Here is a 27,514-nt window from a genome sequence, read left to right on the forward strand (position 1 = left end):
TACACTTGTCATTACTATACAGAAATGCAAAGCAGAGCTTAGTAACTCCTCAAACCTATTAATAGTGGCCCAATTCAAAAGCAGGAAAAGCCTGTAAGAAGAGAGACTTTCCATTAGGTATTCCCAATTGAAAATTTAGAGGCATATAGAAATACAGCATAAAATAAACTGGGGAAAAATAAAAATGATGTCAGAAGAGCATGTTGGTTCCCACATGGCTCCCCGGGAGATCTAGTAGCTTTTTAAGTACTGCAGTTCTCATCCTTTTGGGCTAATTTGGGTGGTACGGGCAGCCCAAGGCCTCAGTTACAAAATAAGTACACTCTGGGGGCCACCCATGAATGCCACCAAGCTTGCTGCCTACAATGCCACTTCTTTCAACTCATCATAATCCCAGCAGGGTTAAAAGGCGAGTTCTGTTCCAGTCTCCTCTACATTTACCTGCTTAGTTCTCATCCACTCTGTCTCAGACATAATCCCCTTCTCCTCCTTGGGATACATCTTAGTGGCTTCTCTGCCTCTTGCTCCTAGTTCTTTCCCTCTTCAAGCCATCTGGCCTTTCATCCCAATTATCCCCACCTCCTTCCTCTCTCATTCAGCAGTTCTCCTCTGTCTCCCACTCCTGCAGCATCTTCCCTCCAATACTGAATACTCTCCTGTGTGGTATCAAAATCACCCCTGGCTGTTGAGAAGAGGAGCAAGAAAATCCTGTTTGGCTGCTGTGGCTGTATTTTGGCCCATGCTCAGTTCAATCACTGACAAGCTTAACTGTCAAAACTTCAAAAGATCTCTACCTCAATATATGCAAACTGACAATCTTCAGAGACTCGTGATTTAAACAAATCTTGAGAGATGCTCACAGGTACGCCAAAAAAACACATCCTCTCTGACAAAGGAGCACTCTTAACGCCAAAGCAAGGAGGATGTCAGGCTCTTCAGTAAGGATTGGAACAGTGAAGCCAAATTCCTTTTCATCACCTATGTGTTTTGGTTGAAACCTTATAGGAATCCTAGTGAGTTCTCACTAAGAAGTCAACATTTATTCTGAGACACATTTTTTGTCTGACCTACAGACAAAACTGTCCCTATCATATGACACTAAAAACTGGATCCTGTAAATCAGAGTTCCAAGGAATTAAAAGTAATGGCACTGTACCTAAACCTTCTATAAATAAACTTAGTGACTGCCTCATGGTATTAGTGCAGTTTTAAAGGAGCATTTTTTACAATTACACTTCTCCTAGCTTCAGCTGTGTGTGTGGTAACTCTCCTGCTTTGCTGCTGGAATAAAAAACATGTAGAAAAACAAACCCAAGGCCAAGCTGCCGGCAGACAACTTCAGCATCTGCGTCATCCCACTGATCATCACAGACTGTCCCCCACTGGCCACCATGGTAGACTTCTACTCTTCCTTCGTGGGCGTTGTTCCCTCCAGCCAGCCGGATCGGAGTAAAGACGGGGGCTGTGATCCAACACAGAATATGGAAAAGGTCATTTATTTCCCAAAATAGAATCCTGATAGTAAAGAAAAAGGAAGGTGCTTAATGGTTTCTCTGACATCACTCCAGAACCACACTTTATTTTTTCTAGTTAGATGGAAAACCTGAATATAAACTTCTTAGAAATGAGTTCCCCTCAGCTCCACTGTCACTAGCTGAAGAATAGTACAGACAGGTATTATTATACAACTATACTGATCTTGAATTACCTACGTGTGAGAGCATTCATAGACACTTAGTGCTGTAAGGCCAAATACTAAATCAGTCTGTAGAGCTGCACTTCTACCAGTAAGAGCAAAATTGCCTCTGTATAGGCTTGCTCCCAGAGGGTAAAATCTGAAGTAAGAGGCAAAAATTATTTCATTGACATGGAAGTAGTAATTCATCCTCCTGTTCTCTCATTCCTTTGCTAATTCCAGTCAGAGCAGTGAAAACCTCCTTGACTGGAGTCTCACTTTAATTGTCCACTTCCTGTTTCTGGGTTTTTCAAATCAATAGCTCTCTTCTGGTGCACCAAGAAACTGTCTTGAAAGCATCACTTCTGCATAAAGCTATAATAAAGGAAACAGCTTAAAGCCACATAAACCCTCCACAATTGTTCTAATATTAACAAGGTTATTTTAAAGTTTCCCCATATCTAACATATGAATGATTTGAATGTGAATAATTTTTGTGTAGCCTTCCAACCAATTAATTCTACTATTTCATCTATTTCTTGGCTTCAAAAAAGAAAATTAAGGGCATGTTACTGTTTCACTGATATGAAATCTGGGGCTTTTTGCAATTATTCAAAAAGGCGAGTTGCAATAGAACCTGCAAAAACTTGAAAACATTTATAGTTTTCAGTTTCTTTAGGCAAAACTACTTCTCTTGCTTTGGTCCTTCAGCTTGTCTCATACCTTAAAAAAAAGCTTCTCCCTTCCCTCTACTCTACAGTTTCCTACTAAATTAAGACCAAAATGTTCTTTTAAAAGTCATTTATCAAAATATTACTCATTAATAGGAGAGCATTAGGACAGAAATGCACCTGCTTTTGGATAGGAATGTAAGTAGGAGAGGAAAGGCAGCACAGAACTGGCTGCAGCCACATGTTCTGATTACAGCTGAAGACGCTGCCATTGCCAGCTCCCCAGCACCACCAGCCCAGCCTTCCTCGAGGCCAGCAATATCCTAAATCTGAGGGCATAAGTGCCCATTTAGTTGCTTTTTAGCATGTTGATTAAAATAATCTGAAATATCTTAAAAACATTAATGATACTTTTTTTCCTATTAAAAAAATGTGGGGAGATACAATCCTACTTTTACAGCCAGAGATTCTTGCTACTGCGCCCCTTCTCACAAGCTACATCTCAAAGCAGCAATTTGCTTGTAGATCATGGAAAGGTAAAAAGTTGTTAAGCTAGTTGCTCCTTGCACAGCATAGAGGTATTTGAAGCAGTTAATGATGTGGTGATTCAATCTGTTTAATTTTCTCTTCCAAGAAATCTTAATATTTTTTTCTAATTTAATAATGAGTAATTCCTACTACTTCTATTTAAATAAGAGAAGGAGTTACGCAAACCATATGTATTTTTTTACCCAGGGAGGAGCTACATGTGACAGCAGCTGCCATTTTTTGAGGACATGTTCCATCCTGCCAGGTGTCTTTTTCACATAACAGTATATTTTCTTCATCACCACGACAACGCACTTCACTCCAGAAAACAGGAATAAGGCCCAGTCCAGAAAATGGTATGTGTTTCGCTGTACCTTTTTCACTGTGAGAAGAATAATCAGGATAGGATATTAGAGTGGGAGGAAGGGAAGTGGGAACATTTTCTCATCTATAAATCTTGGAGCAGGAAAGAAAGGGCTTTCTTCAGTAGTGTAAATTCATCACATTTTCATACAGTTCAGCATTGTTTTCTGCACAAAGAAAAGTAACAGATGTGACCCAGTTCTCACCATTTTGTTGTGGGATATTCTAGTACAATGATTGTGTTGCTGCAGGGCCAACTACATTCCTGTTCTCTCAGTTCTGAACTACAAAAATCAACAGAGTCCACAGGTGAATCTACAGTACCAGCCCTGCAGTCACACTTTCAGGAGAGTTAATGCCACCAGGCCTTTCACCCTTATCCTCTCCTTTAGTCCATGAAAACATACCAATGTTGTCCCCATCTATGTCATATATTGTGGTTGTGATGATGGGACAGGGAAACCACCTCGTCCTCCATTAGATCAAGCCCACATCCATTTTTCTCTCTTCGACCATTCCCATCCATCCAGAACATTTATAAACAGCTCCATTTCCTTCCCATAGCAAATCTACAGCAGCATTTATGGAGCCATCTTTTCTTCCATATAAAGCCCAACAAAATTAAAGCAAAGCCCAAATACTGTAATATCAAAGGAACAGATGGATGGAAGCACCTGAAAAGCACCAATAATACATATGAGTTCACCTGGTGGTACTTAGGTCCAAATTTCTGCCAGACACTCATGATAACAGGAACTTCAGCTCCTGTTTGCTTGGGGCTTTTTGGCCTGGGTCCAGCTTTAACCCATTTCTGTTGACAACACCAAACCACTCACCTGTATTGCTGATCTGCTTCTGCTAAGAGCACTCTCATTCAGCTGAAGGTTCAGGGTATGGGAGCAGAAAGAACTTACGTGAAAATGAGGAGAGGGAGACAGTGCACGTAGACAGCTGAAGTCATAAGCAAAATCACAGCCTCCAGATGGCTGAACTTTTATCTCATCTAATCCTCATATTTTTATAAGTTGGCGTGGTGTGTCCAGATTAGTATTGAACATTATAAACCAGCTTAGGTTTAGTTCTGCCTAGCGGTCTTAAAAAGTGGGGTAATCATGAGGAATGTCACAGTGCAAGTCTGCTCTAAAAGCCCCTTACTGCTTGTAGCAAGCAAAATCACTGCTTTGCTATAGGAGTGAAAGAAATATTATAAAGGCAATAAAGCCAGACAAATTATGTTCAGGTGTCCTTTTGATTAACTCCATTCTGGCAGCAGCTCAGTGAGGACAACGCAGAGATTTTCAACCTGTCCAATACTGCTATAATGTTGCCATTTTCCAAAAAGTTAGGATGAGTCCCAGATGTTTTTTGGCAGGATAGAATGGATGATTACCAGGGTAGTCCCAGGCTCCTGAGAACCAGGAATTTTCCTGTGATTAGGAGCCCATGTAGAGTCTAATTCTGGCCACAACTACATTGTTATTGATTCAATAACCTCACTAGAGCTAAGTCTCACTCCTAGTTGAGAGTTACATATGTGAGATCAGGATCAGACTACAACATATTTCTGTCCTTGTGGACATCTCCCAAATGTCTAAGTGAGCAGTTTTTGTTTGCCCTAAGCTTTTTTGACCTGCTCACACATTTCACTTTGAAAGCAGAGCATCTGCCCTGGTCTGCTCCTGTCCAGGTGCCATATGCAGTTTTCTGATGAAATACTGGTTATCACAGCAACCTCTTTGAAGTGTAACGCGAAGGATTCTGGGGAGAACAACTTCAGCATTTAACAGCTTTCAAACAGAAAAAGCAACCATCAAACGCAAAAAGCCCTGAGGATTTACACAATAGTTTGTCCTCCATACTGAAACATTAAAAATAAGTTGACTGATTTTTACTCCGAAACTTACCCAAGTGCAAGCTGTCGACATACAATTGTTGCATCATTATTGTCCCAATGGCTCCCACAGATTGTTCCCCAGATTCCATTCAAATAAACTTCCACTGTACCTTCATACTCATTCTTGCCACCCTGGAGTCTCACTGACCCTAGTTAAAAAAAATTAAAAATAAAACAATTAAACCTCCAAGATACTCCATTGCTCAGTTACTATATCCCACATGAAAGACTCCAAATCTCATTTTCCCTCTGCACAGAGAGTTTCTGTGTCATGTATTAGTGAGCTGCTTCCAAGAAACACTTTGGCACACCTAACATTCTTATACAGTGATATACGAAAGGAGATAACCTTATTTTTAACATTTTACTTCTTATACTGAAATTATATTTTTGAAACTTCTGATGCTACAACTTAGCTGAAAATCTAGCAAAAAAGAAGTATGTGTAGACTACACAGTTATTTAAATGTGATTTCCTCTACCCAAATGAGCAAAAAGTGTATATATATATGTACATATATGTGCATATATATATATATAAATATATATAAATGCTCTACTTTTATCTTTCACAAAATTCCATCGAACTTAAGGGAATCAGAAAACAACCACATGTGTTGCATAGCTCTTGCTCTGACCCATGGAACATTATGCATGTATTGGATGTCAGCAGTTTATTTTAGCCAAAGAATGCATTTGTTCATACTCGTTCTCAGACAGAAAAATATTGGATGTAGTTCTGTTAATTCATGAGAAGTCTTTACCAAATTCTCAGACAAAGTAAAATAAAAACATAAGAAATTGTCTAAAATGAGGGGGAGGGGGAAGTCTGCTTCTTGAGAGCTGCAGAACACAGAAATCCAAGAAAATTAGCAGATGTTGCATTTTTCTATTAGGTAGTTTTACTTGGGATGCCAGATGCACGTGCTGTTGAAGGTAGCCAAGGGCCACTGGTAAAGGTGGGAAAAAGCTGTTCCTAGGTATAACTCCACAGAAGCAGAACAGAGTCATAACAACAAGAAAGAATACATTTCTGTTAAATTTTCAAACATAGCCCAAGTGTTTGAATTAGTATTGCCTGAAATCTCAGTTAATCCATCTGCCTCTGTTCTGTGATCTACTTAAAATTAGAAACTACACCATCATCCAGTTTGCAGGGGCTTTACCAGTGGGAGGAAATAGTCAATGTTTGTGCCTGCATTTCATTGTATATGTGTTGGTGTTTGTGTAAATAATAACAATAATAGGTAGGTCCACTTTTTTTTCTCAGCTTGTGTCCCGGTTTTAGTTCAGTATATTTTATAAAACCACAGAGCCAAACAACTGCCAGATAACTCGAGGAATTAATTAACCTCAAACTTGGTTTTGCATGTTTCTTTCTGCCTCCTGTTTACTTTCTCAGCAGTAGCTTACTGTGCAGTAAATTGCAAACAACATTTATTCAACTCATGTTACAGTGAGCTATCATTTCAAAGAGAGGATTATGACTGAGTCAGTTATAACAATACTGTAGACATGTTGCACATCATTTATCTGCCTTTACGATTTTTCTGTGTTTTTCTCTATGTGTCACATACAGACAGAGTCTGGAATTTTGTTTATTTCTGCTCTTCAACAGACTTTTGTGTAGACTATTATTTTCACTTGAAACATCAACTGCAGGCATAGCAAAGTGATTCCTGACATACCAGAAAGCAAGTTTGAAGATGTCATCTCCAAAAATAAGTTTATTTTAGTGCACGATTGCTTACAGTCCTGCATGACACCTACTGAAATCAATACAGTGTTTCCTGAGTACACATTACACAATGTTTCTATTCAAATATTTGAATAAGGGAGTACTTGAAGAATAAAATTCTCTTCTAAATTCTCCATGGCAGAATTTGGCTCACTCCTCCTTTTGTATTTACACAATTCCCAATGACAGCAGGGGAAGAATTCATTCATGTACATAGAGCAAAACACAGAAGGGGATTGTTAAAGGTAAATTTAAAATATTTCATCATTTAATTTAAAATATTGATTTTTACCTGATAAGTTAATCTAGAAAGAAATAAAAAGAAAGCCTATTTTTACATGTAACTAATATTAAGCCTGCCATTTCATAGAGCTAACCAAATATATGGAATATGCACTTTGAAGTATGTATCAACCTATATCATATGACGAGTCATAATTATGTAGCAAACAAATCAAAGGGCACACTAATGAGAAAATTATTTCTCTGGTGTTTCCTCAAAATGTTGTGGTATTCAGACACCTGGTAGTTATACTACCAGATCAAGAGAGACATTAGCTACAGTAGCAGGGATACCTCATAAAACATAACAGAGCTTTAAAATCGAGACTTTCAGTATAGTAGCTTAGTTTTTCTTTCCAACAGATAAAACTCTTACTCCATAATGAAACACAGATCTGTGTTTCCTGTGTAAATTGATCTTAGGGAACTGCAAGATGACCAGCCTGATCTGCCATCGTGTATGTTTATGCTGTATTACAAAGTATCTATTTATGTGTGAATATTTTCATTGCAAGATGGTCAGTGTTTGTAAAATTACCAGGAAACACTTTTTCACTTCCTAGGCAGCAGCAAAACTAATATTTAGCATGATTAAAAGGATACTGGTTAATTCTTAATTTCAGTGATTAAGTCTTTTGCTGTTAGATTTTAACACCTCAAGCCCATAGTGCACCCGAGCACATGTGCCCAAGGGGCTTCCTTCTGTGCTGCCCCTACAGCACGAGAACTGTGCAGAAGAGCACCTTCATTACCTTTTAGCAAACAGGTCTGGCTTAACTGTATGCACTGGAGGCTCTAGGTTTCTGGAGTCACAGGAACAGTAACATCTCAGTTGTTTAAGCTATAAGTTTTCAGCTCTTTTAGTTGCTGAAGAAAACTAAATATGGTGGCAGTAGAGCTAATGCAGTAGTATCTACTCTCTGCTCTCCATCAACTCATTACAGTGTCAAGCCTCTCCTTAAAGTGCTTCTCAAACCTACACTGCCTCCACACCAAGTTCAGCAACAGGGAACGGGAGCACTGGGATCCAGCCCACAGCTCTCTGCCCTCCTCAGCACTGGTCAGGATGAGGAGAGGTGAACTGACCCCACAATAGTTAGAAACAAGGGCACAGGACCACAAAGCAGGCCTGCTAGGCAGCTCTAGGACAACACTGTGGTCTTAGAACAGACTTAATTCAGCCTTATATTAAAAAATACAAATCTACTGTCCTGACAGAAACTCCTTATTTATAAACACTGATTGTAATTGTGTTCTAGCTGAGGTTACTGCCGGTCAATTCATGTTGTTTACATACAGTCTGGTAATTTTAGTTGTCCTGGTATCTGCCCAAGTCAGAGTCTTTCCTATGTGCTATCACTGTTTAAAGGAGATTAAGTTATACTTGCAAATGCAAGGAAGTAAGGGTATCCAGTGGTGCTGCTGAGACTTGCTCCGCAACACCTGCCATATAGGCTCAAGATGAGACACCCAGGAAAAAAGGGGGAGGAAAACCACTCAGCCAACTTTTAATTAACTCCAAAAAGCAGAGGAGCTTCAAAGGAATTGTGCTGTTGTGATTGGCCTCTTTTCCTATGCCATTCTCCAGAGAGAGAATCTCTCATGTCCAGAGATGCTGGGTAACTTCAAACCCTGTTTTATTTTTTACATTTCACTGGGAACAAGCATTGTTACTGCGCGTGGCTGAATTGCAAACAGAATGGGAATCACTTTCACTGCTGCTGTACTTGTGTTACAAGCGGGGTTTATGGTGTTGGCTAAAGGTGTACCAGTAGTTCCTCCATAAATGCCTGTGTCCAAAGGTTTGCAATTTGGCTGTCAATGTAGATTGGGAAAACCGGGATCAGAAGTAGAAATTGTGCCTTTTACCCCGGTGCAGTGTGCTCTGAAATGGCAGATTTAAAGCCAAGCAGAAGAAGTATTCTGAATATTGGAAGTCTGTAAAAACAACAAACATTTTTATTTCTGCTTTAATTTCCAAGGGGTTCCAGCGTGGGATAGCGCCACAGAAAGGCCCAGTACTGATAATTCATCTCTGTTGCCTTGAAGTCAATTAGGTAAGTCCAAATTGGCATCAAGTGTGAGGGTCTCCCATTGACACCTGCTGTATATCCCATGTAGCTGCATTGTCACTTGTAGTATTTCAGAACACTAGTGGATGGTTCATAACACATACAAGAGAGTCTATCCCAGCTTCAGAATGCAACTAATTCATCAGTTTCTATGAGGTACTTGTAAAAAGCTACCTGTAGTATAGGTCAAATCTAACAGCAGTTCAGATCAATGGCAGCTTTTCTTCCCTCCCAGGATCAGGCTAAAATCAAAGAAATTAATCCTATTGACTTCAGCAAAACTATGGATGATGCTCAGTGTGATCAATGTACGCTGTTGTCTATCACTATTACAATTACTTCCTCCTGGCATTTGAACCTTGAAAAAAGGTGCATCCATCAGAAGTCCTTTTTAAGAACTATCTTGAGAACTTCAGCAGATAGCAGGATTGCATACTCAAGGATGCTTATATTAGAACTTTCATAAATATTGTATATACTGAGTGTGTAATGTGCTGCATTGGTTCCTCTGCAGCAGTGAGAGCCATCATGTCATCAATCAATGTTTGAAGGCTCTGAAAAACTAAAGTGGTCAGAGCTGGAGAAAATGAGGGATCTCATGCTGTGCAGCTCTAGTAAGAGTGGTTCCAGAGGTGCTGCTGCTTAGAAGGAAAATATGGATGCTCATGTTTAAGTTTTCATCATATTTTTTCCTTTAACCCAAAAAAGCCAAAACCTCAAAAGGCCTTCCATCAACTGCGTGGACTGTAGTATAACAGGTAGGGAGAATAATTAGTGTCCAGACTATGAGCCTGAGGCTTGATTCTTCTCTCACAGAAGTTCAGTGAAGCCTTATTTGATTGGCATTAGTGGAATTACCCTGTGATAAAAGCATTTTAAATGGAAAGACTCTACAATCAGGCACTTCTGGAGATGTGTACTTTATTTCCAGTTCTGCCACTGATCTCTGGCAAAGACACCCTCTCTTGTATTGTTTCCTCTCTTTGTAATAGAAAGGAAAATAATTAACCCACTTTACTTGAAGAGCTTTAAATTACATTTGTAACAACATAGCATGATCAACATATCATGCAGAATACTGTACATGCCACACAAACATCGTGTGGCAGCAGTTGCTTCCAGGTACTGAACTAGGCCTCTTTCTTGAAGCCTGAGTACAGTACAGGTAAATTGTTATTAGCAGTAACTAAAATACTAAATTCTGCTGGACTTATGCTGGCTCTGTGTAGAGAGCACTCTCGTATTCATTTATTTTCCTCGCTGATTTCCTTGGTTAATCATGATATTTTATATATATTTGTATTTGGTTTACTTGCTATCAAGGCATGAATATTACCCAGATGTCTCTCATTACAGAAGGAAGGAAATGAAACAACCAAATTTATTATTTTTAACTGTAAAACTGATTTTAGACTGGTACCACATAGTTTAATTGCAAAGGGGCTTTTATTTTTTAATTTTTCATTGTTAATGTTTAAATATAAAGCGGTTTAATATATATACATGCACAAAATGTAGCCAATTAACTTTGCAGGTAAGTCTTAATATTTAAGCTCGAAAAACCTGGAGATTTACAGTTAAGCCTTTGAACATGGTATTGTATTCAGTTATTGCAGGTGCCTAATACCAAGTGTGGGCTTCCTTAGCCCAGGTACTAAAACAGCAGGTCAGTCTGACCTTCCCTAGCTATAAACTGCATCATAACATTGTCTTACTTGCATTTCTTTGCTGCTTGCAAGACAGGAACATACTTCAGGAGGAATGTTATAATAATGTTTGTTTCTGGGGAAGTGGCTTGATTTATTTCCATGTTCCCCTATAAGCCACCTCACAAACTCTCTACTTATTTCCTATTGCCCCCATGAAGGCTTTTGGGCAGAGGTCTGCCCTGGTGATGTCACTGAGAGTTTACCACTGAGTCCAGCAGGAACAGACGACCCTTCCCTTAGAAAGTATTGGCTATTGTTCAGTAGCCATGTCCTCCCTCTTAGCAGGGGCCAACCTGAATTTCCTTTTTTGAGGGGAACAAAGCAGCACTCTGAAAAGACTGAAGAAACACAGCTAAACCCAAATGATGCAGTATTTTTGGTGGTTTTTTACTTACATCCCTTTCATGCTGAACTTACAGGGGATTCTGGAACTAACTGACTTTACTAAGTGCAAGATTGGGCTCTTAGCAATAAACTGCTGTGTTCTTCTTCACTATTAGATTAGACTAAGTCCTCACAAAGTATTCTGGGAACCAGACTGAAGAATTCTGAAAAAGGCTATTAATATGTTGGGCTAATTTAGAGAAGCAACTGTAGGACCCTTTCCAAAAGTGAGACCAATTAAAGGGCATGAAGTCTTCTGCATTTTTTTTCATCTGTGTCTAGTTATGTGTTTTCCATGCCATCAGCTGCCTGGTATTCTTTCTAGGGAAACATCTGTACTGCATAACATCATTCTATCTTCTAGAAGGAGTACAACATTTCACTTGGAGCATAGCTTTGGAAGCTGCATTTTTTTTAACATGTAAATGATCAATATGGACCTTGGTGCCTCCATATCCTCTTCCTGTGATATTTTATACCAAAATGTATAATTATCACATTGTTCAGGTTATCATCTTTTTTTCGGACACCTTCTATGGCTATTGTTGGAAGAGAAACATAACAATCCTTTTCAGTAATCTGAAATTAAATTAATGTTAAAAACCCACAACAAACCCAACTTCCATAAGAACAAATTATTATTAATAATATTAATGATGAACTTCCTTGCTGACCTTGTGCTATTAGAAAATATGTAAAAGGAAGGGCAACAAAGCAGGGAAATTTAATTTTTATTGCAATGATTAGGCTTGATCATTTTTAGTATAGATAGGACATAATCCTTATATAGGTGGGAGATAATATCAGAGTGATGTAGGAGAAAATGTGAAATCATTCAAAGCCAGACTGTGCTATTGACATTTAATGTCGATACTGATGAAATGTAAAGCTGATCAAGGGCTGAATGCTGAAATTGCTGCTCAGTCCTTACACACTGAAAACTCCCCTGAAGTCAGTGGGAGTTCAGCTGGGAGTGTGTGGGGAGGGAGCACAGACCTCTTGGCTCCGTTTACAGATGACCTCGAGCACCATCGCTAACGTGTGAGCCCCAAGATATGGGGTAAAAAAAGACAGACAGACAGACAGACATACTGTGTGAGCAGATCGCCTTTAGAGCAAGGCATCCTTCCGCTTCTCCTTCTGCCACTTCACTTCTGTAGACCAAGTGCTTCCCGGAGAAGCGCACCCCGTTACAAAGAAGAGAATGCCAGCCAGCCTTGGCTAGCTGAGCCTACTGAACACTCACAGCACAGCTTCGAAACGCGATTTACCCACAATTAGAAAATTGCGGCGGAATAACCTCTGGTGGGACCTTGGTCCTTCCGCTGCACCCGCTAATGCACAAGTTTAACTCTGCTCTCGGAACAGCTTTGGCTGTCACGTTGGCAAACGGTGCCCGTCCTCCCGTTCCCCGTTCCCTCCGCGACGGGGAACCGGGTCCGGGATGGGAGAAGAGAACGCCGCCGCCCGGCCAAGGCTCTCTCGGTCTCTCTGTGCCTCTCCCCGTCCCGCGGACCCCGCGCACCCTCCCGCCGCGCTCCCCGCCTGCCCGTCCGCACTCACCTTGCTCGCAGCCGGCGCGACCCCGGCCGGCCCCAGGAGCGCAGCCGGGCCGCCCCTCGGCGCCGGGCAGGGCGCAGGAGCTGCGGCGTCCCCGCGGCGCCCGGCCCGCCGCCCCCCGCCGCGGCAGCGCGGCCGCCGCCGGTGCCCAGGGGCGCTGGGCCGCGGGGAAGCCCCCGGCGGGGCAGCCGGCGGGGGGCTGCGGGGGGCGGGCGGCCGGGAGGCCGGCGGAGACTTGCCCCGGCCCGCGGGCTCCGGGCAGCGTCCCTATCACCAGCGCCACCACGAAGCCGGCCAATGTCATGGTGCCAGTCCCGCCGGCTCGGGTCCATCTCCCCCTCTCATCGCGCCCGGGATGCGAGGGGGGAAGGCGGGGCCGCGGCGTCCCGCTAATCCCCCTCGCCGCACACCCCTCCCGCGGGGGCAGGGCGAGCGGGGCGCGGGGAGCCGCGCAGCCCCGCCGATGCCGCCTGCCTACCTACCTGCCGCAGCCTGCCCAGCGCGGCGGGGAGCGGAGGGGAGCGGCCGCCCGGACACCCCCGCGCCCTCCCCGGCCGCCCCCCGGGTTCTGCGCTGCGCCCCGGGTTCTGCGCTGCCCGCGGTCCCGCCGCAGCCCCTCAGGCTCACCCCGCTTCTCTCTCGCACTTGGGGCTCCCCTACCAGCCACCTTCTCGGCCCGCGGCTGTGTCTCCCCTGACCTCCGACAGCCTCACAAAGAGCAGAAGGAGCCCGGGCAAAGCCTGGCCTGGGGAGCGCAGCTTCGGGGCGAGAGGGTCAAAACGCAGGGCGGCTGGGGCGGCAGAGGGATGGAGAGATCCCCAGACGTGTCAGCGGGGAACAAAGGGGCTGGAAACAAATGCCATGAAATGTCTTCGAGGGTTTAGCATTATCCCAGCCCCATGTGCTCTGAATAGTAATCTGCTTATTCCCAACCGCTGCCGAGGACTGCATGACCTGATCATCTCCGATTTTCTTTTTCCACCGGGATGGCTGTCAGTTACTTTTGCTTCTTTGTATCACACTATTTAGTTTTCGTTTGGATTAATTATTTTTTAATTCACCTCTGGTTTTAATCTATGCTGTTCATATATTGTAAAGTCCAGTTCTGCCTGATGGAGTGCACACCCTTTATTTGGCAATTTGTCACTAGTGTGAGTCTGTAGATTCACATCTCCATAGCATCTTTTTTCCTCTCTAATTTTTTTTGTCTGGAATGTGTTTATTTGGTTTCTGGGCAAGCACATCTGTATTTCCACAAGCTTTTGTTGTGACTGGAGTCTAAAAGAAAGAGGGTGCTTCCTGCTTCCCAGGCAGGATCCCATGTAAAGAGTGTTCCTTCCTTTAGCAGCCTCCAATCTGTTCAAAAGGTGTAAAATGCAACTTGACCAGTTTAAAGTTCTTGTTTATAAGAACAAAAGACCTCCAGTGCTGAGGAAAGCAGGTCCCACAGTGTTTGGGATTACTTGTATTCACTTTAGTCCTGCTCATCTGTCGTTAATTTCTTATTGCAGCATTACAGTTTGTATTTTAACTCACAAAGTTAAAGAATACTCTGCTGGGGTTTCTACAGCAACATGATAACTATGCTATCACATTGTCTCTTGCACTTCTTTGTGGATAGAAGCACACAGATTTCTTGCTGAGGTTTCTTCTGGGAATATGTATATGTATTAGTTTAGAAAACACCAGGACTAGCAAGAGTTTAATTTGTTTTCAAAATATTTTAATATATACAAGATGTTAGCCTAAAAACAACTCACTATGGCCATTTTTAAATTGTCTGAAATTCTGTTTCTGTCATGACAAGTTGGTTGCTTTTATCTTTTTGAAGGACCGGTTGAAAGCATGCTCAGCCTAGCTGGTTAAGGCTTCCTTCATTGCCTAGTAAACACTTCTTGGCATCACAGTAGCAGCAATATTTAATTTTCCCTGACCTAAGCTCTTTTTCTGCCCCCCTGTAGCCTGGAAGGGTTCTGCTGATCAGCACAGGGGGAAGAGAACAAATGAGTATGATGAATCTTGCAAAATGCTCGAGGCAAAGCTTTGAGCCTGGCACCTATTCATGAATTCTGATTGCATTCTCCTCCCCGAGGTGTGTGGGCTAGCAGGAACCTCAGTGCACTTAACTTTCCTTACCTAGGTAGGGTAGAGATGTTTGGGCTTCAAGTTGAAAAATGGTACTAAGCAGAAGGTGGGGGGAAAAGAGGGGAGGCTACACAGGGAAAACGGTTTGGAAGTAACTAGAATTCTGTAAGGAGCATCAAGAAGAAAAAAGCAGTTGTCATAAGGATTCCCTCCCAAGACAGGGTTCAGGTTTAATCGAATGATCCACACGTACAAATTCACTCTTGAACATTTTCATTTTTATCATGACTGTTGTTTTTGATGCAATCTTATAAGGAGAATGAGCCTTCTTTTGTTTTAATAACTATAAATGCGCTTTCACTCAGAAAATAATGCTTTTGTTACAATTTACAAATTAGGGAGTTGATCTGGCTCCCATTCAAGACATTGATAATAGTCTCACTGTAAAAAGGAGGGGCCCTTTTCTAAGAAGTCCTGGAGCTGATGCAGTTTGTTTTCCCAGGCTGAATGCTTTGCAGTTTGGTTGCAGCTTCTGTCTTTGCTGGAGCATTTACAACTGTCTCCCCCATATGGTTTCTCTTGTGTTTGAACCTGCGTGAGCTTGTGCAGTTTTTCCTTTGGCTGTGGCACTTACAGGTGCCATGTATAAAATCACTCTCATCTGCTGCATTACTTTTATCACACTTGCAGGAAGCTCATTATCTCTGTGACTTCTACCTCTGTCACATTTCTCACAATCAGTTGAAAAATATTGGGAAGAGCAAAGACAAAGCAAGAGTTACATTGGACAGACTGTGTTTTTGAGAACCTTTATTCTTCTGGACATCACTCTTAAAATAACAGTAAAAAACTGCACTCTGTTTTAAGGGTGGGCTTCATACATTTATAAAACAAGAAACAAGGGCTTATTACTCTGGTATAGCTGTTAGAGCTTTAAAAGGATGCCAAATATGAGATGTGCTTAGTGCATTTGGTTGCCTTAAAAAGTTTTCTCTCTGCTGTAGAAAACTGTTGAAAACTCATTCACAAACTGAAAAAGAAAAGGAAAGAGAAAATATGTTTGCTTAGTTAGGGAAATAGGCAAGTAGTTCTTTGGAAACCTCAAGAGGTCTCAGTGAATCTGGGTGTTACATACAGCTTGGATTCTGAAATTAAAGTATTCAACTTTTCAGAAAAAAATTGGCACAAAGTGCTGAAAAAATAATAAGTCTTTGGAAACTGTGCTAGTTATACTTCTGCAGCAGCACTGTGGGATTTAAAGTCAGTAATCTATGTTTAACAAGGCCTGCATTTTTATAGAGAAACAAAGGCTTGTTTTGGTCTTTTGAGACTGGTAGAGAAAATAATCCATTAAGATGCAGTGGGTTAACTGGCTCCAGCTGAAGTACATAACAATTCTCCTTTTTACAAAAAATTTTCAATTCTTAGTGATTAGCTTATGCCTCATACACAGAGTTAGTACCTATTGACAGAAGTCCAGGAAACAACGTTCATGACCAAAGTTAGGAAATCTGTTCTGTGTACTGACAACTTCCAAGAGAGCAGTTGTAGGAAATTGTGTGCCAGAATAGGCCTTAATTTCTGTACAATTCCACAGGGTTGGCTGCTTTTTTGTCTCCTGATATTTGACAGTCCTAGTACCAAACTGTTGATAAAACAAAGAATAATAAATAGTTCATAGTCATGGATGGATCTGACCACTCCAACACCCCCCACTCTTCCCATATTTCCATTTCTCAGGTATCCTGAGGATATCTCAGGTATCTCAGGATACTTGAGAAATGGAAATATTGGAAGTACTCACATAGTACAGCAGCAGCATGAGTTATTCATATCTGCAAGGCTTAAAAGGAAGCTTCCTTCTTCCTAATAGTTTTCTAAAAGCACTTGATAGTTCTTCCCTGTCACTGGCTCTGCTTTTGCATCAATTGTGTGAGGGTCATTAAAGGACTAATTTTCAGTAAATTATTCTTGTAAATAGGTGAAAATATCTGATGTGTGAGTTTTACATGCAAAAATAGTAGTCCTGCGATTCAAAAACATTTAATACCCAGCATTTAAAATTCAGCTGGAGAATCAGTCTAATTCTGCTCCATTTGAATCAATAGCAAAATTCACTGATTAGCCTCTTCCTGTGTTCAGTAAAGCTGCTTACCTTTATTTTCGAGTAGCTCATGCAGTTTGCTGTCAGCAGGGATTTTAGAAAAGCTGAGCACTTCCAGCTGTTGGTGGAATTCAGTTAAAATACTATTGGCAAGTGAAGGCCTGAGTCAGTCCTATCTGACTGCCACTGATAGCCCTAACCCCAGGTATTCCCTCCCGCATTCCCTCCTGCCCAGGTCAGTGGAGATGAGATAGATCAGAGCAAGGGCTGACTTGAGGCAATGAGATATGTGAAATTCCCCCAGGAAAGAAGTAAGAGCAGACAGAATGTAGCCAAACAGCCAGGCACAACACACTGTCATTAAATTATTTTCAATCTATCCAGCTAATAATTTCTTACTACTATTTCTTTACACAGTCAACTATGTAGGGGCCAATAGATCAAGTGCTGGAATCAATGGGAAAACTTACACACGTGACCTAATGGGGACTGGGTGAGATCAAACAGCACCAGACGGGCTGAAATCAGGACTAGGAGATGAAGCAAGGCTTCACACAAAGGAGACTTCCATGTGCAAAATGAGCCATGGAATGGGTGCCGAAATGAGTCAACATTTTTAGGATGTAAGTCAGCGCTCTTATAAAATAATTTTATTCATTAGTGTCATTCTTTTTAACTACATGGGCAGCAGAAATCTGAAATGCTGCCAAGTCTGACTCAAAATTAATTTGGGTTTGTGCTTATGTGGAAGAGAATAGGCCTTTTGTCCGTAATTCCATATAAGCTCCATAGGGTGACCCTGCATTACACAGGATGTAACTGAACAGCCTATAATTGATGAGGTTTCCATTACCACATAACACAGTCCACACAGTAATGAGATCACAGAAGAACCTTCTTTAAAGTGTTAAGTACTTTCTTGTACAACAAGCTGAGTTCATACTAGAAGGCACTAAGAAACGCGACTTCCTGGAACAAGGCAGTAAGAAACCTGACTTCCTGGAGCTGGTCAATACATAGGTGCATGTGTGCCTAACCCTGGGTTACACAGACACCATGAAATAACTGAAAGGTAAATTGAATCATGCAAAACTGGGGAACACTGTTTGATGCAATGAATGGGGAAAAAATGCTATTTCAGCTGAGATGGTTTGGCCATGGTTTATGGTCCTGTTCAGGCAGTCACAACGGAATGGTGTAAAGGCTGTGTTTTATGTTGTTTCCATGAGCAACCTCCCAGCACTCCTTATGTTCCTCTCCCAGAAGGACCAGTTAGCAGATCCCAAGTGTGCTGTGCCATGTGGCAGAGTGGGGAGTGAAACTGGAGTGTGAGAGCAGGAGTGCCCCAGCCTGCCTGAGTAAATACAGCAGAGGTGCTGCTTTCTGTCCTGATGCTCGGAATGGGAAGCCAATGTGGCATCCCATATGTTGCAGTCTGTTAACTAGGTGAAAGGTGAGGTTGTGTAGCCAGTCTATAAATAAGCATATTTAAAGAGGCAAGAATATGCCAAAGAGGATATTATGAAGAAGTACAATGGAAAATTATGTTTGTTAACAAACAAACTCAGTGGAGTTTTGCTAAGAAACGGAACTTCAATTCCAAACCTGACAACCCTGGATGTATGTGGGATTTAGTACTTGAGTCAGGTTTTTAAGGGAGAGGAAATATGAAAAAAAAACTTTAATGTTTCCTTCATCATAAAACACACACTTTGGATTATTTTTCTTGTAGAAGGTGGCCCTTAAAAATGAATCAACATTAGGTAAGCCTGCCCCAGAGCAGGATGGAGCCCTATTTATTCAAAACATCCACTGTCAGGGAGGACAACTGGTTCACAGAGCTGAGATATATGACCTTCTACAGTTTCCTCTGACATTCATGGGCTAAGAAGGTTCCCTGGGGTAAACAATGCTTTATAAACGCAGTTGTTTAAGTTCTGCTCTCACAAACAATCCAGGTAGGCCCCTTCCAATGATTGATGCCTGCAATGGTAGCAGGTGTCTTTTCTTTGTTCGGAGATAATATTCTGAAAACATTTCTTAATAATATCTATTTCAAAACTTTGCATTTCATGGTCATGAAGTGTAAGTGCAATGGAAATGCCAAACCTCAGAAAGTGAGTCAGGCAGGGTTGTGTTTTCATCTTCCACCTAACCCAAGTTTCATCTTCCCATTAGCAGCAGTAGAATGAGGCATTTCTAATATTTACTGCAGGAATTCTTCGGTGTCCTGTGGAAAATCCAACAGCACTGTACATACAATGTGTAAATAAGGCTTTTTCTTCTGCCTTTTCAGAGGGATGCGGGAATTGCTTTGGTGCTAAGCTACATTCATGCAGTGACCCTTCAATTATTTGATTTATCTTCATTAACATAATCCTCTGTTACCGGGAATGGGAAAGGATGAAGTGGGTTACAGCTGCATTTTTATATTTTTTAGACAGTTATTAAAATATAACTATAGCATATTTAAACATGTAAAATAAAAAGAGAAGGGGAAAGTTATAAATACATGTTGGAGCAGGAATAGTTTTGTCCATGACACCATATTTAACATATTATAAACTTTGAGTTTCTAAATGTTTTTGATCTTGAAAGGCAGCAAACACTTCAGATTAGCATAAACCTTGCCATGAGGGCATTTGGTCTACAGTTTGAAATGCAAAGCAAGACATGTTCTTTTTTTTATCTTTCCCCTTCTGTATATGTATACAACTATAAAACAGCCCATGTAGTTTATTTATTTAACAAAATATTTTGCAGGGACCCCATTTTAAACAAAAAAATCTATTTAATACATCTGTAATTTCTTCATATGCTTCAGCAGTGCACTCTTAAAATATAACTCAATAGATATGACTTTTAAGACTTCTAAGTCCTATTAACATAAAAATACAGCTATATATTTTTAAAAAGTTACATATTAGCATGTTTCAATGCACATTTTCTCAGAGGCAGAGAAGAATCAAATATAATTCTCCTGTCACTTACTGTTATTTAGGCTTGGTCTTTGTTGATCTCCAAGTGCTGAACTAATTGACAATGTAAAGAATTTCCCATGTTTCCAAAAGTCAGGTTTACATGTATTATTTTTAATCAGTTTACAGATAGACTTTTAGAAGGATATTGCTATTATATACAAATTGAGAAATTTATTGTATGTGAACTTGAAAACAATGTCTCACAAAGTTAGAACAAAAAGCAGTCAGGATTTTACCACTTCTTATTTTTGATCTCTGTCAGGATTAAAAAGAGAGACCTGAACCATGTTAGATATTCATACGACCCTTCTGCTACATGTTGCCTACTCTTGACTCGCCACTGAAATAGAGGTTTGGTCAACATTATCCAGATTTATTCCTACTTATATTTTTAATATTTGGGGGGTTTGAGAAAGAAGTCATAAAAGCTGCATTCTATTATTATTAATAGTTTGGGATATGAATATCATTGTTCCAAAGGACCACGTTCTTATACTTAATGAAGGGAAAGCTAAAAAAAAAGGTCAGTTTATATTTATTTGACTTAAGGAGACTGGGATATATTGGTCTGTATTGGAAGCACTGGAAGCACTAGGACTAATTGTAAATTATCTTTTGTTTTACTTGCAGTTTCAATTATTTGAGAAGTTTAGCAGTTAAGGAGGGGAATATATTGTTGAGTGTTTATAAACTATGTTCTGTTTGCTATATCGGTTAATAACTTCATCAAAATCAGTGAGTCTTCTCGTGTTAGTGAACAGATATTGTACATGATGAATACAAGCCTTAGTTTGACCATATTGTTACCATTTCAAAAAATATAAATCTCAGCAATTCCTAGCTTGCTTTCACAAATATATACAGAGCTGGAGCACCCCTTTCACACTGATTGATTTAAAGCAACTCACAAAGATGCATTTGCTGCTTGTGCCTGCTTTCAATGTTTTAGTGGAAATTTTAAACTGCAACCACACAGGCTTTAAAATAAATAAGGTGAGGCTCCTGTGTAGGGTTGTGAGGAGATTCTGCACAAGATGGGATCAGAGCTGGCTTTGCACTATTAAACTTGTGGTTAGAACAACACTGGCATTGTGCACAGACATTTGCACTTAGATTGCCTTCATTGCCACAGAATGTGGGTGGGAAGGGCAGGGATGAAGGGCAACAGATGAAGAAGGGGGACAAAGATGGAAAATTCCATCCCTTTTGGATGGAAAATTCCAGTGCTGTAACAACTGGCAAAACAAACTGCTTTCTTTTAATCTTCATTGTTGGCTTAATCATCCCTTATTCTTCTTGACTTGTGACTGATGTCCCTTTCTTTTCTCCTCTGATCCCTCTTGGCCCATTATTATGATTTCCCCATTGCTATTTTCTTCACAATCTGATGGCTCTGTGGAATTACACGTCCCAACTTACTATTTTCATATTTAGTCATCTTGGCTGGGGTAATAATATGTCAACTGAAAAGTAAAAGTAAAAATTAAAATTAAGCCTGTTGGCTTTGGAGATTTTTGCTATGGATATAGTTATACAAAAGGTAGACAGTGACTTGTTCTGTTTTTACATTGATCTGTTTAGCAGGCCATTTATTTGTGTAAATAAACACCGTGTTACAGTACACACTACTTTTTGTACTTTAGACTTTTAAACATTGTTATTTTACCCAATACCTTCTAATAGTGTATAACTAAATCCTACTAGACCAAATACCGAGTTACATTAAGTAGAAGTACTGCTAAGTTTATTGTAAAATTTCAAAACCTCTCATTGTTTTTTTATTATGATTATTATCCTATTTTGGAAATAGATCTCAGAATTTTGCCATTAGTTTCAACAGAACCTTCATTTGGCCCTTAGAAATCAAATAACTTCTGCTTGGAGCTGTAGAGATGGACTTGCAGTTTTAATAATAGGATCACAGAATGCCAGGTTGGAGTGGACCTCAAGAACCATCTGGTCCAGACTCTCTTGGAAAAAGCACAGCACCCTTAAAAGTGTCCAGTGTTGGGAAATCCACCATTTCCCTGGGGAATTTATTCCAATGGTCATGTGTAGTCCATATGTCCACTTTTTTTCCTTGTATATACAGGTTTTTTTCCTAAATCTACTTTCTGAAACTCCTAGAACCCAGGAAAAGTAAAAAGCAGAAGAATAACTTGTTTCTCTAGAATTTAACTACAAGCCATCTTCCACAGTAACATTTTTCATATTTCTTTACTGCCTTCTCTCTGTACTTCTGGTGCTTCTGAAGCTGTGGCTGCACATTTGCTGCAAAATAATCCAGGCTGGGTTAAAAGATTGGCCAGATCTTTTTTCCTGCTCTGGTTTATTCCACAACCACACAGAAATCACAACGGATAGAATGCCATGAACATGGAAATAAGTGGCAGATCCAGGAGCTGTTTAACTTACTGTGCTATAAACTTAAACAAGAAAGCATTAAGCTGCAGCTATGGAAAAACTGAGTGTTCATAGAAGCCGTAGTTAACTGGTAACACTGTAAATGCTCTGGAAAACACAGAAGTAAATGGGAAATCAGGAAAAGAAGATAAACAATAAATTTAGGGAAAAATACTCCATCTAATTAGCTGTGGGAGGTATTCAGGAAAACATTAAATATATGGATATCAGGTAATACATAAGGATGATTTTTCTGGAATACAAAGACTTCAGACATACGAGGTTTTCAGTGTACAAAGCTGCCATATACTGTAACGTTCTGTACAGAAACACCTGGTCACAAAACAGCTCTGAGACAAAGTAAGAGTATTATAATCAAATAAAACATGCACAAGTACCAAATGAAAACACAAAAATGGATGTGATTGTTTTGCAGGCATGATAGAACACAATTTCTGACTGTAAGATAAAACTGGCAGTATTATTTTAATATCTTATTTGAAAAACATAGCTAAAGCAGGAAAGTGATACATAATATTTTCTGATCTCAGCGCTCATAGAGTTAAGTCTAAGTTGGAAAACACCGAGATGTATAGAAATATGGTTCTTATTCAAAGCATAACACATTCACACTTCTTTAACGCTTTGGTTTGTAATAGTAAAGCCAGCAGATGTCATGTCCTCAGATTTGGGCTGCCCTTGAGTGGACCAAATTCAGCTCAGTGAACAAACAACATCACTGAAGTTTGTATAATGAGTAGAGATTTGGCCCTGCCTCACTAAGGGGGCAGTGTTAAAGTGAGGAAGGGGCCATTTGGGGGTAGTGTTAAAATGAGTAAATGCATGGCTAGATGCAATTCAACACAGAGCTGCACTCCATCCTCTCTTCACATGGCATATGGCATATTTTAAGGCATATACACAGACATTTCTATTAAAAAGCCAGTGGTATTTTAACACATTCTTGAATGTGATGGGAAGCCAGTAATGCCTGATGTCCAAAAGAAATGAGACTTGGGGGGAAAAAAGGTAAAACAGCTAACTCTTACCTTTTGCTATAGAAATTAAGGCACTGAATTTGTAGAATAGAATAAACTAGACTAGACTAGACTAGACTAGACTATTACCTGGTCCAACTGCCTGACCACTTCAGGGCTGACCGAAAGTTAAAGCCTGTTGTAGGGCATTGTCCAAATGCCTCTTAAACACTGACAGGCTCGGGGCATCAACCACCTCTCCAGGCAGCCTTCTTCGGAGTTCGACCACCCTCTCGATAAAGAAATCCTTCCTAACATCAAGTCTAAGTAGCTGCAAAGAGAATGTCTTGAATTAAGAATATAGTCTATATTTTTGGTAGTTTGTGACATTTCTAGAACAAAACATGTTCATCTGAGGAATTTTTAAAACCGGGAATCAATTCCCTGCAATTTAACAAATGCAATGCAAGAGGGTCTTAAAACCCTTTCTTGGCCTATCCACATTTTTCAGCAAAACAAAATTCAGTTCAAAAAGCTTCTCTAACTCTGCTCCAATCCTGCTGTTCATCTGGCAATATTGGATACTGCTTGAAGAATCCAGAACAATGTTTAATTCAGGACATTTAAGAAATTACTTTATTCGATGTAGGGGAAGTAGAAATATTTTTATAATTTTTTAAACTTTTGTGTGCAAATTACTTATTCTTGCTTAAAAAGTAGAATGAAATATGATGCTATACAAAATCAAAGGAATTAAATAGGAATTCAAAATCCCTGTCAATAGTAAACTCCAGGTATGATCAGTTGATGCAGAGGCAGCAGCTCATGTGCTGTGAGCACAGGCAACATCAAGGCTTGATGTCCATCCCAAAGGACATGTCCAACTCTGGATCAAATGGCAATGCAACTTGACCTAGATGGAGTGTGAAATCGCAGCACATGCCTGTCAAATTATCCAGAGTGCATGGCAGGGTGTTTATGAAGGCTCTGTTGGCTGTGTGTTGGCTTGCTAAGGACAAGCAGTGCTGGCCTAATAAAAACTCTGCTGCTCCTTAGTTACTTCTAGGAGATTTTTTAGCAAAATTGGAAGTCCTACAGTGAGTCTGTACAGATTCAGGGTTGGAGTGTTTTTGCAATACACTCATTAAGTCAGATCTGCCTCCTTGCAGGAACACAGCTGCCAAGGCAGAGGTAGGAAAGTTGCACAGCCACAGTCACTGGGTGTGACTTTCACTTATTCAAAATAGGCTCCAAAATTCAGGTTACCAACTTTTAAAGATATTTTTAAAGAGGTATATTTAGGTACTTGACTAAAAGCATGGGTAAAGGGACATGAAGTAGGAAGAGTGTGATGTTGGTCCATGTTAACATCTATTTTTCTACTATAATCTATTTTTATATTTTCTATTTTTCTATTTGTCTGTTTTGAGTTAAAAGATAAACTTTTATTTCCATCTAGTGCCTTTAATTTATGAATTTATTGAGCATCTAATTGGGCATAATGTAGTTTGAGGTTTGTGATGTGAAGAACAATTAAAGTGAGCAAACAGTGTTAAATTAAGCAGTTTGGGCCTAATTCTCTGTAACTTCTACAGTAATTTCTACTAACACAAAATAACTAGCAGTTTTCTGCTAAATGGAGTAGCCTAGACTTGAATATATGTCACAAGTGTAACACAAGTATGAACTGTTAGTGTTTTATAAATATTTTATAATGCTATGAGTGGTTAAAAAAAGTGGCATAGAATGTCTGCTGATTACACAACCACCTGACAGTGGAAGTAGATACAAGTAGGCCGGAGGACAGGATTTGAAATCAAAATTATTGCAACAATAGAAATAATTAAAAAGATTGAATGCACATCAGCAAAGAGAAGTGAAAGGTAATGTACTCAGGGATAATCAGTTAAACAAAAACAGGATGAGAAACAACTGGCTTCATAAATTTGAAGGGAAAAATCTGGAAAATGGATCAAGGGTGATGGCAATTCAACAAAGTCATTAGTCACCAAAGAACCAGGATAACTGCACTGGGATGCTTAAGCAAGTCAGTCGCCTGCAGCACATCCTACATCATGTCTGTATTTCACAGTCCAACTGAATCCTAGTTGGGGGAAGAGGCATTCACGAAAGAGCTGACTTGGTGATTCCAGGAGGCAGAAGGAAACACAGCAGGGTGAAAAGAAATGTGATGAGTCTTCCCAGATGCTAGGGACTGTTGCAGAGGAGAAGCAAATAACTTCTGCACGCTCATGGCAAACGGTATGAAATGCATTTCTCTTGCTTCCATATGGAATCAAGGTTGTAAATTCCAGCAAGGAGTATTTAGAGTGGAGAGTAGGAAAAAAAATCTGTCCTTAGTAAGTACCACAAAGCTCCAGTATGGATTGCCCAGGGAGGCTGATGCAGCTCCAGTACTGCATATTTGTAGGTTTGACACCATGTCATGGATGCCATCGGGATAGAGGCTGGATTCCAAGCTTTTTTGATGATTCCACCAAAGATTGTGATGCAATCAAAACACCAATATGAGTGATCAAACTCAAATATAGGTTGGAGTATGGTGCAGTACATGTGCATGTGTAGCTCTTGACTCCAGACTGGCAAGAGTTTGGCCTGATACTTGTTTTAAGAGAAGAAACAACTGACCACAGACTGGGTACAAAGCTGGGAGAGCCAAAACCACAGCATGCACAGAGAAGAAGAAAGGCATGGAGCATTCTGAAAATATACAACTTTCTTGTTTTGAAACAGTGTGTGGATACAGCAGAACATCTTTCATAGCCATTAATATTTGTAAAGATCAGCTCATCTTAGCAACCAGTTCTAAAAATGGAGTGCAGGCTCCCACAAACTTCATCGTGTCATATCCAGGAGGAAGTGATTTTGTTACTCTGTAGGGACTTCTACTGTATTCATTACAGCCAACAATATCAAAGCAGTGTGCAGTAGTATGAGATAACATTTCTTTTCCCATAACATTTCCACAGATAGGACAGTATAACATAGTAATGTATTCCCTGGGGAGATTAAAAAACACCTCTTGGTATTCTGGGGTTTTAACATTTAAAAGCTCCACCGTTTTTGTAGGATGTTCTATCCCTGAGAAATGTGAGTAGCTGGAAAAGGTTTCTTTTTGCATTAGTCTGCACTTCTCTCATTTCCTTCTCTTCCTGCATCTTTCTCAATTTGACTTGCATAACATGATTGACATGTATACAATATATACCACATGAAAAAATAGGAGAATAACAGCTTGTATCACAGAAGTGTGACAGTGTCTGGCACTCGAATACCAGCAGAGGAACACCACACTGAGAGAGCTGAATGTCCCTTCTCAGCTCTTCTTGTCCACATCTTTGGGTGTGGCAATTACAGGAAAAATCAGTCTATTTCAGGAGAGCAAACACCAGCATTAATTATGGTTGTGGGGATAATTTGTAATATTTCTTTGTTCTTTTGTTAAGTTTCCTTTTGTGAGACACAAGGGACTGATACTTATTGCACAACTTCTGAATGCAGACGGCGGGTCTGTATTTCAGTTTTCATTCTTGTTGCATTCTGAATAGCTGTCAGAATGAAAATCAGCATGCAGTGTGGATTACATACATTCACAGACAGGATGTACAAGAGGGACGAAAGGAGAAAGTGGGAAAAAGACCAAAATTCAGATGAAAAAGGCTCTAAAGATTCTGCAAAACTCCCTCAAAGCACAAGTTTTTAAAGGATCAGAAGATGGAAGCAAAACATGAAGGTTAACCTAGAAATAAGCACACTGGATATTGAAATTGGATGTAAAGGATGTACTTTAGGAAAACCGCTCGAGGTAAAACCAAGTTAGGGGTCCCCATGCCCAGCTAATTGCTGAAGTGGCCACAGCTGTGACACGGCCTGAGGGGAGCCCTGCACAGCCGGGTGTCTGCCTGAGGGAGAGAACTTGGACTGCACAGCTTGAGGGAAGACGGATTTCATATCTATACTTGAACAACGCCCAAATTACACGAGTCTGCTCAGTGACTCCAGCGCAGCCTGGCCATGGATTTCCATGAGGGAATTGCGGCGGGCGGGAAGTGACGCGTTGTGAGGGAA

At 40.4% G+C, this 27,514-nt stretch overlaps 1 protein-coding gene across 1 annotated transcript in view; it reads right to left on the reverse strand.

Moving 5' to 3' along the window:
• Positions 1 to 13,226, reverse strand: part of PRSS12 (protease, serine 12) — a 32,547-nt gene extending 19,321 nt beyond the window's left edge. Inside the window, 5 exon segments of the mRNA XM_017825154.1 lie at positions 1,312 to 1,462; positions 3,078 to 3,256; positions 5,142 to 5,280; positions 12,879 to 13,084; positions 13,086 to 13,226. Coding sequence (XP_017680643.1) covers positions 1,312 to 1,462; positions 3,078 to 3,256; positions 5,142 to 5,280; positions 12,879 to 13,084; positions 13,086 to 13,207 — 797 coding nt within the window. The 5' untranslated portion in view covers positions 13,208 to 13,226.
• Positions 13,227 to 27,514: the final 14,288 nt, after the last annotated feature.

Source organism: Lepidothrix coronata, unplaced genomic scaffold (genome assembly GCF_001604755.1).
Source record: "Lepidothrix coronata isolate B3197 unplaced genomic scaffold, Lepidothrix_coronata-1.0 Scaffold116, whole genome shotgun sequence".
Taxonomy (NCBI): domain Eukaryota; kingdom Metazoa; phylum Chordata; class Aves; order Passeriformes; family Pipridae; genus Lepidothrix; species Lepidothrix coronata.